This window comes from Myxocyprinus asiaticus, chromosome 3, assembly GCF_019703515.2.
Source record: "Myxocyprinus asiaticus isolate MX2 ecotype Aquarium Trade chromosome 3, UBuf_Myxa_2, whole genome shotgun sequence".
Lineage (NCBI taxonomy): Eukaryota > Metazoa > Chordata > Actinopteri > Cypriniformes > Catostomidae > Myxocyprinus > Myxocyprinus asiaticus.
This window is the reverse complement of record NC_059346.1, coordinates 59973924-59991168: the sequence shown is the minus strand read 5'-3', so window position 1 is coordinate 59991168 and position 17245 is coordinate 59973924. Positions and strand designations below refer to the sequence as shown.

The 17245-nt window shown below is 38.0% G+C and overlaps 1 protein-coding gene across 1 annotated transcript in view; it reads right to left on the bottom strand.

Annotated features, from left to right (window-relative positions):
- Positions 1-856: 856 nt before the first annotated feature.
- The window catches only part of LOC127426322 (palmitoyl-protein thioesterase ABHD10, mitochondrial-like), a 28013-nt gene continuing 11624 nt past the window's right edge, over positions 857-17245 (bottom strand). The window contains exons 3-5 of the mRNA XM_051673073.1: positions 15234-15345; positions 13782-13919; positions 857-4334 (exon numbers count right to left, since the gene is read on the bottom strand). Coding sequence (XP_051529033.1) covers positions 3993-4334; positions 13782-13919; positions 15234-15345 — 592 coding nt within the window. The 3' untranslated portion in view covers positions 857-3992. The remainder of the gene's footprint in view (positions 4335-13781; positions 13920-15233; positions 15346-17245) is intronic.

The window sequence follows — 17245 nt, the reverse complement described above, 5'->3', positions numbered from 1 at the left end:
CCAGTGGTCCAAAGTCCTCTTTTCAGATGAGAGCAAGTTTTGTATTTCATTTGGAAACCAAGGTCCTAGAGTCTGGAGGAAGGGTGGAGAAGCTCATAGCCCAAGTTGTTTGAAGTCCAATGTTAAGTTTCCACAGTCTGTGATGATTTGGGGTGCAATGTCATCTGCTGGTGTTGGTCCATTGTGTTTTTTGAAAACCAAAGTCACTGCACCCATTTACCAAGAAATTTTGGAGCACTTCATGCTTCCTTCTGCTGAAAGATGCTGATTTCATTTTCCAGCAGGATTTGGCACCTGCCCACACTGCCAAAAGCACCAAAAGTTGGTTAAATGACCATGGTGTTGGTGTGCTTGACTGGCCAGCAAACTCACCAGACCTGAACCCCATAGAGAATCTATGGGGTATTGTCAAGAGGAAAATGAGAAACAAGAGACCAAAAAATGCAGATGAGCTGAAGGCCACTGTCAAAGAAACCTGGGCTTCCATACCACCTCAGCAGTGCCACAAACTGATCACCTCCATGCCACGCCGAATTGAGGCAGTAATTAAAGCAAAAGGAGCCCCTACCAAGTATTGAGTACATATACAGTAAATGAACATACTTTCCAGAAGGCCAACAATTCACTAAAAATGTTTTTTTTTATTGGTCTTATGATGTATTCTAATTTTTTGAGATAGTGAATTGGTGGGTTTTTGTTAAATGTGAGCCAAAATCATCACAATTAAAAGAACCAAAGACTTAAACTACTTCAGTCTGTGTGCATTGAATTTATTTAATACACGAGTTTCACAATTTGAGTTGAATTACTGAATTAAATGAACTTTTCCACGACATTCTAATTTATTGAGATGCACCTGTATATATATATATATAAATAAATATACACTACCGGTCAAAAGTTTTGAAACACTTGACCGAAATATTTCTCATGATCTTAAAAATCTTTTGATCTGAAGGCATATGCTTAAATGTTTGAAATTAGTTTTGTAGACAAAAATATAATTGTGCCGCCATATTAATTTAATCATAAATCTAAAATGTAATAAATAATAAAAAAAAAGTTTTTGAAATTGATGACTTGGACCAAATAATAAAGAAAAGCAGCCAATAAGTGCCCAACATAGATGGAAACTCCTCCAATACTGTTTAAAAAGCATCCCAGGGTGATACCTCAAGAAGTTGGTTGAGAAAATGTCAGGAGTACATTTCTGAAAATTCTAGGCAAAGGGTGACTACTCTGAAGATGCTAAAATATAACACAGTTTTGATTTATTTTAGATTTTGTTTATTCACAACATAATTCCCATAGTTCCATTTATGTTATTCCATAGTTTTAATGACTTTACTATTATTCTAAAATGTGAAAAAAAAAATTATAATAAAGAATGAGTAAGTGTTTCAAAACTTTTGACTGGTAGTGTGTATGTATATATGTATATATATATATATATATATATATATATATATATATATATATATATATATATATATATATTTAAGTGTGTATATATACTGTATATACAGTTGAAGTCAGAAGTATACACACACCAAATACATTTAAACTCAGTTTTTCACAATTCCTGACATTTAATCGTAGAAAACAAGTCAGTTTGGATCACTACTTTATTGTCAGAATAATAGTAGAGAGAATTATTTATTTTTATTTCTTTCATCACATTCCCAGTGGGTCAGAAGTTTACTTACACTTTGTTAGTATTTGGTAGCATTGCCTTTAAACTGTTTAACTTGGGTCAAACATTTTTGGTAGTCTTCCACAAGCTTCTCACAATAAGTTGCTGGAATTTTAGCCCATTCCTCTAGACAAAACTGGTGTAACTGAGTCCGGTTTGTAGGCCTCCTTGCTCGTACATGCTTTTTCTGTTCTGCCCATAAATTTTCCATTGGACTGAGGTCAGGGCAATACCTTGACTTTGTTGTTCTTAAGCCATTTTGCCACAACTTTGGAGGTATGCTTGGGGTCATTGTCCATTTGGAAGACCCATTTGCGACCAAGCTTTAACTTAATGGCTGATGTCTTGAGATGTTGCTTCAATATATCCACATAATTTTCCTTCCTCGTGATGCCATCTATTTTGTGGAGTGCACCAGTCCCTCCTGCAGCAAAGCCCCCCACAACATGATTCTGCCACCCCATGCTTCATGGTTGGGATGGTGATCTTCAGCTTGCAAGCCTCACCCTTTTTCCTCCAAACATAATGATGGTCATTATGGCCAGACAGTAACATTTTTGTTTCATCAGACTAGAGGACATTTCTCCAAAAAGTAAGATCTTTGTCCCCATGTGCACTTGCAAACTGTAGTCTGGCTTTTTATGGCAGTTTTGGAGCAGTGGCTTCTTCCTTGCTGAGCAGCCTTTCAGGTTATGTCGATATAGGACTCATTTAACTGTGGATATAGATACTTGTCTACCTGTTTCCTCCAGCATCTTCACAAGGTCCTTTGTTGTTGTTCTGGGATTGATTTGCACTTTTTGCACCAAACTACGTTCATCTCTAGGACACAGAATGCGTCTCCTTCCTGAGTGGTATGAAGGCTGCGTGGTCTCATGGTGTTTATACTTGCGTACTATTGTTTGTACAGATTAACGTGGTACCTTCAGGCGTTTGGAAATTGCTCCCAAGGATGAACCAGACTTGTGGAGATCCACATTTTTTTTCTGAGGTCTTGGCTGATTTCTTTTGATTTTCCCATGATGTCAAGCAAAGAGGCACTGATTCTGAATGTAGGCCTTAAAATACATCCACAGGTACACCTCCAATTGACTCCAATTAGCCTATCAGAAGCTAATTGGCTAATTGCCTAAAGGCTTGACATCATTTTCTGGAATTTTCCATGCTGCTTAAAGACACAGTTAACTTAGTATATGTAAACTTCTGACCCACTGGAATTGTGATATAGTCAATTAAAAGTGAAACAATCTGTCTGTAAACAATTGTTGGAAAAATTACTTGTGTCATGCAAAAAGTAGTTTGCTAATATGAAATCTGTGGAGTGGTTAAAAAATAAGTTTTAATGAATTCAACCTAAGCGTATGTAAACTTCTGGCATCAACTGTATATATCTACACACACACACACACACACACACACACACCAATCAGCCACAACATTAAAACCACCTGCCTAATAGTATGTAGGTCGCATTTCCATCCACAGAACTGCCGCTCACTGGATGTTTTTTGTTTTTGGCACCAATTGCTTCATCCTTGGGAGCAATTTCCAAAGCAAAAAATCCCAGGAGATCAGCAGTTACAGAAATACTCAAACCAGCCTGTCTGGCACCAACAATCATGCCACGGTCCAAATCACTGAGATCAAATTTTTTTCCCCATTCTGATGGTTGATGTGAACATCAACTGAAGATCCTGACCCGTGTCTGCATAATTTTATGCACTGTACTGCTGCCACACAATTGGCTGATTAGATAAATCGCATGGATGATTGTTGGTGCCAGACGGGCTGGTTTGAGTATTTCTGTAACTGCTGATCAAAAACAAAAAACATACATTGAGTGGCAGTTCTGTGGTTGGAAATGCCTTGTTGATGAGAGAGGTCAACAGAGAATGGCTGATCGGTGTGTATATATATATCTGTGTGTGTGTGTGTGTGTGTGTGTGTGTGTGTGTGTGTATATATATATATATATATATATATATATATATATATATACACACTCAGTATATATATTTTATTTGGGGTTAAATATGAACAGGACATTTTCTAGACAGGTTTCTTAAGAATCACCCATATGCTTTCACTGTATGCAAAAGAACAGATCCCTGTGTGTTACATGGAAGATAGAAAAACACACATGTTTGGAACAACATGAGGATGGGTGAGCACATGATGACATAATTTTTATTTTTTGGTCAACTAACCCTTTCAGTTAATTTGGCTTCCTTCATTTAAAACCTTACTTCCAAACAAGGTTTTCCAGACACCCCTCCCATCACAACTGGTCCATCCCTCCTCACCCCAATGTGGTCAGTTTATCAATAAGGTCATCAATGGTGTACACCATGAGCTTAATATCATCTTTCTCTGACATGCGATGGTGCCCATGTTTGCGAAGAATAACGTCCACATCGTTGCTGAGTACCCGCTCTGCGACCTGAATGGAGACATGCCAGGGTACGTCAGAGTCTTTAACCCCATGGATCAGACGTACTGGACAGGTAACAGGGAGTGGGCTCTGGAGTACACAGTGGTTCTCTGCCTCTTTCAGAAAGTTTATGCTCAGAGTGTAGAAACCCTCTTCATTGTGCTTGGTTGGGAATTTCCAAGAGCCCAGCTCCTCTATCTCCTTCTTTGTCTGATAAAGAAGAGGAAGAGCTATTAAAGGTGTAGTGGGTCATTTTTCCATGTTTCCAATACTTTCTCTTATCTCAGCTTAATATGGAGAGAAAACTATAAGTAAGCCATTCATAGGTTGATTTCCCCTGAAAAGTATAAACACTGTGACCCTGAGACACTATAAAAACATTCCTCTATTTGTTTGAGCATCCTGACCGGTATTGCACAGCAACAACCAAAGCTGTAACATTAGTTCAACCAGTGCTGTGAGTTTGAGGTAGGACAGTTTGACAGACCAATGTTTGGCAGACAAGGGAGTGTTTAAGAAAACCTGTTATTTTTGCGATTACATTTGGGTGTCCTAATCCAGGGTTGCTGCAGAGTTTTTAAAATAAAATTTAAGATGTTTAAAGACATTTTTTAAAGACCTGAACAAATAAAATAAATACCAAATTTCCATACCAGAACAAACCCACACAATCTAAAAAAAAAAAATAATGATAATAATTATTATGTATCACAGGCTCTTTTAATTTAAACAGGCTGGGGCACACATTCAGCAAGGCCTTAAAGGGTTAGTTCACCCAAAAATCTAAATTCTCTCATGATTTATTCACATTCATGCCATCCCTGATGTGGATGACTTTCTTTTTTCTGCAGAACACAAATAAAGATTTTTAAAGAATATCTCAGATCTGTAGGTCCATACAATGCAAGTGAATGGTGATCAGAACTCCAAAAATGAGATAAAGTCAGCATAAAATTAATCCATCAAACTCCAGTTGTTTAATCAATGTCTTCTGAAGTGATCCAGTTTTTTTGTGTTAGAACAGACCAAAATATAACTTTTTCTTTGTACATCTTGAAAGCAGTCTCCTTGGCAATCATGATTTCAAGCTCGATTACTCATCCTATAGCGCCATCTAGCGATCTGTGCATGCGTCAAACACTAGGAACTGTAATCAAGCTTGAAATCATGATTGTGCCTAGAGACTGCAATTACAAGATGTAAAGTTATAAAGGAGTTACATTTTGGTCTGTTCTCACCCAAAACCAACTGGATTGCTTCAGAAGACATTGATTTAACCACTGGAGTCTTATGGATTACTTTTATGCTGACTTTATCCCCTTTTTAGAGCTTTTGTAGTTCTGGTCAACATTTACTTGCAATGTGGGGACCTACAGAGCTGAAATATTCTTATAAAAATCTTTATGTTCTGCTGAAGAAAGTAAGTCATACACATCTGGGATGGCATGAGGGTGAGTAAATGATAAGACAATTTTCAATTTTGGGTGAACTATCCCTTTAAAACTGCTTATCAACAAAAAATGGTATCTGCATGTTTAAAATAACGAAGCCATGTTTTCCACATATATATATCACATTAAAATTGGTTTATGTACCATTACATCAATTCATACGAATTTTGTATTCCATGTAAGAAAGGAAGTCATGCAGGTTTGGAACAACATGAGAATGAGTAAATAATGACAGACTATTCATTTTTGGATGGTTACTCTTCCTCATATTGTTCCAAAAACCACCCTTAGCAAGCATTACTAATAATATTATTTAGTAATGCAGACATCATTAAGCTCACAATAAACTAGCCAAACTAATCAGCAACAAAATACTTCAACTTTTTTAAACCAGGGGCCTGATGTATACACAAAATGGGCTTTGAAATATGCTTACCCAACTTTCCATGAACACATCTGGATTTATGAAAAATTAATTTGCCGTAAATGTGCGCACTGTCCACACACTCTTGACCATGCGAATGCACTCTTTTACTGGTGTGTGTGAATTTGCAACAGCAAATGGCCAAATATTTAACTGAAAAGACTGATTAAACTCGCTTTTCATTTAATAGCACATTTAGAATAAAAACGTATGGAGTTAAGCACTCAAAGGAGAAGTAATCGCTATCTAGGTGACATTTTAGATTAATATTAGGCAAACCAATTGTAAAGGCATTAGTACATAAGCTGTAACAAGGAAATATTGGTAATTGATGCATTGCTTTTGGAAGACATGTTACCCGTTGCATTATACGGAGGGAGCTTGCTTTTAATGACAGTGAAGATTTCTTGGCTCATGATACACACTTGACTTTGACGTGGAATAGCCTGGTAAAATAGACAGAATAATGACAGACACTGTGCGACAATTTCCATTGGAAAGACTGGTAGTCGACTGTTTGCATATGTCATATCAGAAACAAGGTACTGTACAGCTGCATACGGCAACACTACCCAACATGAGCGCAAAATGTGCTGCCTGCCGCACATAATCCTGGGGCCGTATGCATCAAACTTCTCAGAAATGCTCTTAAGAATAGTCTTAAGCTTTGACTTGAGTGTTAAAAAAATTCTCAGCAAAAAGTAGGACTTGTGTAAGAATAGGAGCTTTTTATAAAGATACTAAAAGGAACTTTCTGTAAAGTCTAAACCTGATTCTTAAGTGCTGACTGAGGTTACACTTAAGTGTTGTGAAACAAGGACTACATTTATTTTCATCATTGAGATTGTATTGATTAGTTGTTGGATCCCTCTGAAAGTTTAGGCCCATCAAATTTTCCAAATGCTTAATTCACAACGAGTTTCAATGTATTCATTAAATGAAAAAATGTGCTGCAATTAAAAAAATATACAGTATTTATGGATTTAATTTTGCTCAACTACAAAACACATTTGCCCAAATTCCACTATCATAATTCCAACACATTCTTTCTTTGTTGTAGAGTTTGTTGTCTCCATGGGACACAGTCATCATGCTACTCCTAACTAGGTTATGAAACCTCTCCAGCACTCTTAAACAATTTAGGAGCTGAGACCAAGTCTTGACACTTATGAACCTTTATGAATCACACTTATTCTTAAGTCTAGGAATAAAAGTAAAATTACGTCATTTTTAGAACATTGACACACTTAAGACTAAAATTTTACTCTAAGCGGCTTTATGCATACGGCACCTGGTGACTGCAATTATCAGACTGATTTGAAGAAAATTATGTTATTATGAAAATTATGAGTGATTTCAGCTGTTCTGACAGTTAAAATATGTAAGGGATTATTGTACAGCCAGGCTGGGGCACACATTCAACAAGGCCTTAGAACATGTAACATTGTTTATCAGCAAAACAGGGTTTCTGTCAATTTAAAATAATCAAGTCATGTTTTCCACTTAATGAGTTCATAAAAGAATAATATTCATCATAAATATACAGGTGCATCTCAATAAATTAGAATGTCGTGGAAAAGTTCATTTATTTCAGTAATTCAACTCAAATTGTGAAACTCGTGTATTAAATAAATTCAATGCACACAGACTGAAGTAGTTTAAGTCTTTGGTTCTTTTAATTGTGATGATTTTGGCTCACATTTAACAAAAACCCACCAATTCACTATCTCAAAAAATTAGAATATTTTGACATGCCAATCAGCTAATCAACTCAAAACACCTACAAAGGTTTCCTGAGCCTTCAAAATGGTCTCTCAGTTTGGTTCACTAGGCTACACAATCATGGGGAAGACTGCTGATCTGACAGTTGTCCAGAAGACAATCATTGACACCCTTCACAAGGAGGGTAAGCCACAAACATTCATTGCCAAAGAAGCTGGCTGTTCACAGAGTGCTGTATCCAAGCATGTTAACAGAAAGTTGAGTGGAAGGGAAAAGTGTGGAAGAAAAAGATGCACAACCAACCGAGAGAACCGCAGCCTTATGAGGATTGTCAAGCAAAATCGATTCAAGAATTTGGGTGAACTTCACAAGGAATGGACTGAGGCTGGGGTTAAGGCATCAACCACACACAGACGTGTCAAGGAATTTGGCTACAGTTGTCGTATTCCTCTTGTTAAGCCACTCCTGAACCACAGACAACATCAGAGGCATCTTACCTGGGCTAAGGAGAAGAAGAACTGGACTGTTGCCCAGTGGTCCAAAGTCCTCTTTTCAGATGAGAACAAGTTTTGTATTTCATTTGGAAACCAAGGTCCTAGAGTCTGGAGGAAGGGTGGAGAAGCTCATAGCCCAAGTTGCTTGAAGTCCAGTGTTAAGTTTCCACAGCCTGTGATGATTTGGGGTGCAATGTCATCTGCTGGTGTTGGTCCATTGTGTCTTTTGAAAACCAAAGTCACTGCACCCGTTTACCAAGAAATTTTGGAGCACTTCATGCTTCCTTCTGCTGACCAGCTTTTTAAAGGTGCTGATTTCATTTTCCAGCAGGATTTGGCACCTGCCCACACTGCCAAAAGCACCAAAAGTTGGTTAAATGACCATGGTGTTGGTGTGCTTGACTGGCCAGCAAACTCACCAGACCTGAACCCCATAGAGAATCTATGGGGTATTGTCAAGAGGAAAATGAGAAACAAGAGACCAAAAAATTCAGATGAGCTGAAGGCCACTGTCAAAGAAACCTGGGCTTCCATACCACCTCAGCAGTGCCACAAACTGATCACCTCCATGCCATGCCGAATTGAGGCAGTAATTAAAGCAAAATGAGCCCCTACCAAGTATTGAGTACATATATAGTAAATGAACATACTTTCCAGAAGGCCAACAATTCACTAAAAATGTTTTTTTTATTGGTCTTATGATGTATTCTAATTTTTTGAGATAGTGAATTGGTGGGTTTTTGTTAAATGTGAGCAAAATCATCACAATTAAAAGAACCAAAGACTTAAACTACTTCAGTCTGTGTGCAATGAATTTATTTAATACACGAGTTTCACAATTTGAGTTGAATTACTGAAATAAATGAAATTTTCCACGACATTCTAATTTATTGAGATGCACCTGTACATTTGTGTTACAAATCTGATTAAAATTGGCAAATGTACCAACATATCAATACATAGCAATATTTACCAACAAATTCTTCTAAATGATTAAATGTCAAACGTCATGTCGGGGTGTCCTTGATAACTCTTAAGAGATTTCCTTAGCAAACTGAATTATATTACTGTAATATAATATTGAATGATTATTATTGAATATTTGAATTATATTGTAGTACAACAGTAAAATGTATGTTGTTATTTCATTACATTCACACAGCATTGGTCCTATTAAACCTTTAAGCCTTTTTTATGGTAAACTGAAGATATTTGTATTTCTTGCAGTTATTTTTTTAAACATGCTCATCACTATGGTGAAATGCCACATCCTAATCTTCTGTGCTCCAGTGTCACGTTATTACGAGAATGTTTTGTATTAATTGAAAATAAAGTGATTTCGTAGCACTTTGCGTTCTCAATGCACATTATAAGAAAAACACACCACGCACTAATAGCAAACCAATCTCAGAATCAGAACACTCACCGTTTCCGAGCTGCTGAGACAGTGGAAAACAGTGTCCGTTCTTGGACCATGTTAACCCAGACTATACAGTGCATCCGGAAAGTATTCATAGCGCTTCACTTTTTCCACATTTTGTTATGTTACAGCCTTATTCCAAAATGGATTAAATTCATTATTTTCCTCAAAATTCTACAAACAACACCCCATAATGACAATGTGAAAGATGTTTGTTTGAAATCTTTGCAAATTTATTAAAAATAAAAAACGAAGAAAGAAAAATCACATGTACACAAGTATTCACAGCCTTTGCTCAATACTTTGTTGAAGCACCTTTGGCACCAATTACAGGCTCAAGTCTTTTTGAGTATGATGCTACAAGCTTGGCACACCTATTTTTGGGCAGTTTCTCCCATTCTTCTTTGCAGGACCTCTCAAGCTCCATCAGGTTGGATGGGGAGCGTCGATGCACAGCCATTTTCAGATCTCTCCAGAGATGTTCAATCGGGTTCAAGTCTGGGCTCTGGCTGGGCCACTCAAGGACATTCACAGAGTTGTCCCGGAGCCACTCCTTTGTTATGTTGGCTGTGTGCTTAGCGTCGTTGTCCTGTTGGAAGATGAACCTTCATCCCAGTCTGAGGTCCAGAGCGCTCTGGAGCAGGTTTTCATCAAGGATGTCTCTGTACGTTGCTGCATTCATCTTTCCCTCGATCCTGACTAGTCTCCCAGTTCCTACTGCTGAAAAACATCCCCACAGCATGATGCTGCCACTACCATGCTTCACTGTAGGGATGGTATTGGCCAGGTGATGAGCGGTGCCTGGTTTCCTCCAGCCATGACGCTTGCCATTCAGGCCAAAGAGTTCAATCTTTGTTTCTCATGGTCTGAGAGTCCTTCAGATGCCTTTTGGAAAACTCCAGGTGGGCTGTCATGTGCCTTTTACTAAGGAGTGGCTTCCGTCTGGCCACTCTACCATACAGGTCTGATTTGTGGAGTGCTGCAGAGATGGTTGTTCTTCTGGAAGGTTCTCCTCTCTCCACAGAGAAACGCTGGAGCTCTGTCAGAGTGACCATCGGGTTCTTGGTCACCTCCCTGACTAAGGCCCTTCTCCCCCGATCGCTCAGTTTGGCCGGGCGGCCAGCTCTAGGAAGAGTCCTGGTGGTTCCAAACTTCTTCCATTTACTGATGATGGAGGCCACTGTGCTCATTGGGACCTTCAATGCTGCAGGCATTTTTCTGTACCCTTCCCCAGATCTGTGCCTCGATACAATCCTGTCTCGGAGGTCTACAGACAATTCCTTGGACTTCATGGCTTGGTTTGTGCTCTGACATGCACTGTTAACTGTGGGACCTTATATAGACAGGTGTGTGCCTTTCCAAATCATGTCCAATCAACTGAATTTACCACAGGTGGACTCCAATCAAGATGTAGAAATATCTCAAGGATGATCAGTGGAAACAGGATGCACCTGAGCTCAATTTTGAGTGTCATGGCAAAGGCTGTGAATACTTATGTACATGTGATTTTTTTTTCGTTTTTTATTTTTAATACATTTGCAAAGATTTCAAACAAACTTCTTTCATGTTGTCATTATGAGGTATTGTTTGTAGAATTTTGAGGAAAATAATGAATTTAATCCATTTTGGAATAAGGCTGTAACATAACAAAATGTGGAAAAAGTGAAGCGCTGTGAATACTTTCCGGATGCACTGTAAGTGCATTTATTTAATTAAATTGCGGTCTTTTGGTGGGTTTAATAAATCACACTGGGCCATATCAAGATTTCGATTTTATTTTGATTAACTCAGCCCTTAATTTATCACATACGTTGACTTTTTGATTTACTTTAAGTATTCATGTGATACTACATATTAATTGTAAATTATTCCAAAGTAAATTAAAGTTTTAACGAAAACTTTGTCTCAGATTATACCTTCAGAATGGCTGATAAGTGCTAAGTAGGACTGCGCGATTATGGCAAAAATCATAATCACGATTATTTTGGTCAATATTGAGATCATGATTATTTAACACGATTACTCATTGACTTTGGGAACATCATGCATTTATTGAACTTTTTTTTTTAAAACTTGTCTTTTTAACAGTGGATTTCCTTGAACTTGAAATGTAAACTGCACTGGGTAGGGGAGGAGGCTATTGTCATATGATAATTATTTTATGTTATGTATGGTAGTCAAATAAAGGTAAGTCTCCATCGCCATCATTCACAACAGGGGTGTTCACACTTCTATGGAATGAGATCTATTTTTTCATTATGTTATTGCAGCAAGATCTACCATGTACAATAAAGGCTATACATTATCACTATACCAAAATTTCAGTAGCCGGTAGTGAAATTTGACGATTTTCAATACCAGCTTCAAAACCACCACAAATAATAACACTAACTAATATGTTAACTATGGAAGAATGGTTTCAAGTTCTTAAGTAATTATACAAGACTAGTAAACAGTCAGTAATAAAATTACAATAAAAAAACAGCAATTAATAGAAATAGATTAGAAATAATAGAACAAAAAATACAAATGAAGAAAATTCAGGGCTTTTTTAACAGTTTTAAAAGTTTTTAACAGCAGTAGGCTATCAAGTATTCATGTAAACATTCAGAATGAAATGCAACACAAAACTACTACTGGTCTTCACTGTATGATTATAATACATTAATACTTTTTAAAGCTATTAAAGTTACCCAGTCTATTGTTATGGTTGTTTGATTATTGTAATGACGCACTAGACAGCAGCAGGTCCATTAGCTTACATTTATACTTACAAGTCCGACATTTTAATACAAATCCGCTTTTTTCTCCACTGTTTACGTTCACTTTAGACATCACTCTCTGTGCTTACATGAACACCCCACCAAGATGAGCATTTTGGCGGAATTTTGAAATGTATTTGACTGTTCAGGTGCACATTAGTGCGATCATTTTCGGAACACGTGCACGTTCAGCACACACACACGCCGCCTGTCAATCAAACAGGGCGCAGCTGTTACTAGATTGCTAGCAAATTATAAAATTACGCACTCTGGATTACTTCCAACAGCAGAATAAGAATATTAACTTTCTAATAAGTGACACAGGCCTAGGCTATCACAAATATAGCCGGTTATTTTTTCGTTATTGATGTTTTTATCAGTCTGCTTAAGTAAAATTCTCTTTCACTTGCCCCTTCAAAAATCCACTTGTGACGTTAATGTCGAGCCCTGATTAAATATTGTATTCAACATTCTCCGATAACAATTTTTTCTTCTGCAGCATAGCTCCTAAAGTAAATGTACGTTGTTTTAAAGGAGTTTTTGATATTATTTTGACCGAGTGTATAATGGGCTAAGACTACACTCTCTCAAATGTATGTTCACTTCGATCCATCTTTAACCCACAAAAAACAAACGTTCTCTTCTTAATAGAGCTGCGTATCGCTGATTTTCTTCATGATAAGATACACACAGTGAATGTGACACATATATTATGATTCACTACGTTGCGAGCCATCACGTTATAATCTAGCTGCAGCAAACACGTGCGAGTGACGAGCGTCCCCGTGCCAGAGTGTGCATCAGCCGGGAGAAGATTCAATCTCTTTCCTGGTCACTTCATACAACTCATAGACATGGCGCTGACCGCACAGAGAAATGCCAGTTTCTGAGTTTTTTTCATAACCCGCTTCCTTATTATTTTAACTTTATTAAAGGATGCTTTAAAGATATAACACCGGGGTGTTTCATTGCAAAACGGAATGCAGCACAATAATCGTTTTATCTCAATTATATTGTTTTCATAATCGCTGGAAGCCAAAATCGTAATTTAAAATATAATTCAATTAATTGCCCAGCCCTAGTGTCAAGCCATTCCTTCTGAGGCGGAACTGTAAAAATAAAGCATTTTCCAAACTTTCAAGACTCTATGAACCTTAATGGTTATTTCGTGGAGAAGACAGGGTGGAGAATAAAGTTTGTGTGTGTACACACAATCTTCTGCTAACTGGGATTTATAAAGTGAACTTTGTGCAGGTCTAAATCTGTATTAAACTTTTCTGGGTAGGCAAAATCCGTCTTTTGTGAGTATGCACACTTTTAAGATGAAATGTGTGCCAAGTTTTATACATGAGGCCCCAGAAGTTTAAAAGATGACTTTTCTCACCTCTATTGGTAGCATCTTGAATGATGTGACAAAATGATCTGCAGCTGTCGAGATGCCCACCAAGGCAGCGGTCTTCTCTGGTCGCGCAAGAGCTGCTAGCAGCATCAGCCAACCACCCATGCTGGAGCCCACCAAAATCTTGAACACAACAACATAAGAGAGATAGGTCTACTTTGTCAGAAGATTTTAATTCAGAAAGTATTCAGATCCCTTAATTTTTTCACATTTTGTTATGTTGCAGCCTTATGCTAAAATGCTTTAAATTATTAATTTTTTTCTCACACATCAATCTACACTCCATACCCCATAATGACAAAGCAAAAACCTTACTTTGCAAATTTATTAAAAAGAAAAAACTGAAATATCACATTGACATAAATATTCAGACCCTTAACTCAGTACTTAGTTGAAGCACTTTTGGCTGCGATTAAAGCCTTAAGTCTTTTTGGGTATGATGCGACAAACTTTGCACACCTGGATTTGGGAATTTTCTGCCATTCTTCTCTGCAGATAATCTCAAGCTCTGTCAGGTTTGATGGGGACCATTTTCAGGTCTCGCCAGAGATGTTCAATTGGGTTCAAGTCCGGGCTCTGGCTGGGCCACTCAAGGACATTCACAGAGTTGACCCCAAGCACTCTTGTGTTGTCTTGGCTGTGTGCTTAGGGTCATTGTCCTGTTGTCCCAGTCTGAGGTCCTGAGCGCTGTGGACCAGGTTTAAGGATATCTCTCTATTTTGCTGCATTCAGCTTTCCTTCAACTCTGACCAGTCCCCCAGTCCCTGCCACTGAAAACACCACCTCAGCATGATGCAAATTTTTTTTGTAGCCTTTCCCAGATCTGTGCCTCAACACAATCCTGTCTTTGAGTTCTGCAGGCAGTTCCTTTGACCTCATGGCTTGGTTTTTGCTCTGATATGCATTTTCAGCTGTGAGACCTTATATAGACAGGTGTGTGCCTTTCCAAATCATGTCCAGTAAATTTAATTTGTCACAGGTGGACTCCAATCAAAGTGTAGAAACATCTCAAAGATGATCCAGAGAAATGGGATGCACCTGAGCTAAATTTCAAGTGTCAAGCAAAGGGTCTGAATACTTATGTCAATGTGATATTTCAGTTTTTTTCTTTTTAATAATTTAATAATAAAATTTGCAAAGTTATAAAAAATCTGTTTTTTTGCTTTGTCATTATGCGGTATGGACTGTAGATTGATGTGAAAAAAATAATAATTTAAAGCATTTTAGCATAAGGCTGCAACATAACAAAATGTGAAAAAAACTAAGGGGTCTGAATCCTTTCTGAATGGACTGTATGTAAATACAATTCATTAAATGATGAATTTGTATTCAAATCATTGAAGTCATATTTGGCAATTAATTAGTCAAACCTATTTAGTTGTTAAAGTGAAATTCAATCCAATATAGTCATTGTTTTAATAGTGCTAATCCATTCACCTGTGGCCCCTCTACTAGTTCATCCAGTACAAAGAGCACATCCTTCTTCCAAGCACCAATGTTGTAGTTTGCCATTTCCCCTTCAGATGACCCACAGCCAGAATAATCAAACCTAAAAAAAAAAAAAGAAGTAAATTTATCACCATCATAATACAGATGTAAAAGCAGACATAGAACACATTTTGGCAATTGATTACATTTACATTACATTTATGCATTTGGCAGACACTTTTATCCAAAGCGACTTACAATGCCCTTTACACAGGGACAATCCACCTGGAGCAACCTGGAGTTAAGTGCCTTGCTCAAGGACACAATGGTGGTGGCTGTGGGGATTGAACCAACAACCTTCTGCTTACCAGTTCAGTGCTTTAGTCCACTACACCACCACCACACTTAAAATGACAATCCATATGAACCAATGCCAAAGCATATAAAAAAAAAAACAGGGGTGTTGGAATCATCTGAAGTGTGGGTAGGCACAGATCTATTGTAAAGTGCTGATTACTTGGGCTGGTTATGGATACAGATTTCCAGATTCTATTCTGATTCACCAGCTCTCGATTAGATTTGATTCCGATTAATTTGGGTGTATTTTAGTGTCAATTTTGCTTTGCCTTAAATATGAAAGAAATTCTCTAAGCTAAAACATCCAGTGAGTGGCAGTACTGCAGACTGAAACGCCTTGTTGATGAGAGAGGTCAATGAAGACCTACAGATAACCACTCTGTACAATTGTAGTGAACAGAATGCACAACACGTCGAACCTTGAGGCAGATGGGCTACAACAGCAGAAGACCACGTCGGACACTTTATTAGGACCATAGTGTTCCTAATAAAGTTCTTAGTGAATGGATGATTATTGTTTACATGCATCATCTGTACTGTTTACAAGTATTAACGTTGGATTCGTATCCCACTGAAAATCAAACTGCTCCGTCCACTGCCGCTTTTGCTTATGTCCTCCTTTTGGTCACTGTTCTCTCTTTCAATTTGTTAATGATTTGGTCAGTCGTCCGATTAAAACCGACTTTTTCTCCCTTTGCAATTTATGGATCTCCGCAGAATACCATATCGCATTTCATCCGTTATTCCTGAACGCTTTTATGTCTGTAATGTCTGACATTTTGTGTTTTTTTCATTGTTGATATAGAGTAAAGAAGTACTCCTTGCTGCAGACGGCAGCTGTCCAATCTGTTTTTGTTTGGGAAAACTTTACCTGGTGACGACACATTGTCCTGCCCTCTGCTGCCTGACATAATCGGTTCTTACACAAAGACTAGCAAGCCCTGAAACTGCCTTTTGTGCAGTGGAAATGCACGTAACAGTTCGAGAATGCCCAGGAACCCGCCCCCGAATCATGTCGGTGGAAAAGGACTATGGAAAAAAATTTGTGGACTGATGAAACTAAGGTTGAATTGTTTGGGAAGAACATGTAGCACTACATATGGCATAAAAAAGGGCACCGCATGCCAACATGAAAACATCATCCCACGGGTGAAGTACGGTGGAGGGAGCATCATGATTTGGGACTGCTTTGCTGCTTCATGGCCTGTATCGTTTGCCATCATCGAGGGAAAAACAAATTACAGAGTTTATAAAGATATCCTACAGGATAATATCAGGGTGGCTGTTTGCCAGCTGAAGCTCAGTATAAGTTTGGTAGTGCAGCAGGACAATAACCCTAAACACTGATGTAAATCAACTACAGAATGGCTTAAGAAAAAAAAAAACACCTTTTGGAGTTGCCCAGTGGAGAACAGACCTTAACCCAATATAGATACTGTGGACTTCAAGAGAGCCATTCACACCAGACATCCTAAGAATATGGCTGAGCTGAAGCAGTTCTGTAAGGAAGAATGGTCCAAAATTCCTTCTGAACATTGTCCAGGTCTAATCCGCAGCTACCGGAAACACTCGGTTAAGGTTATTGCTGCCAGAGGAGGATCAACCAGTTAATAAATCCAAGGTTTCACTTACTTTTTCCACAGCACTGTGAATGTTTAATGGAA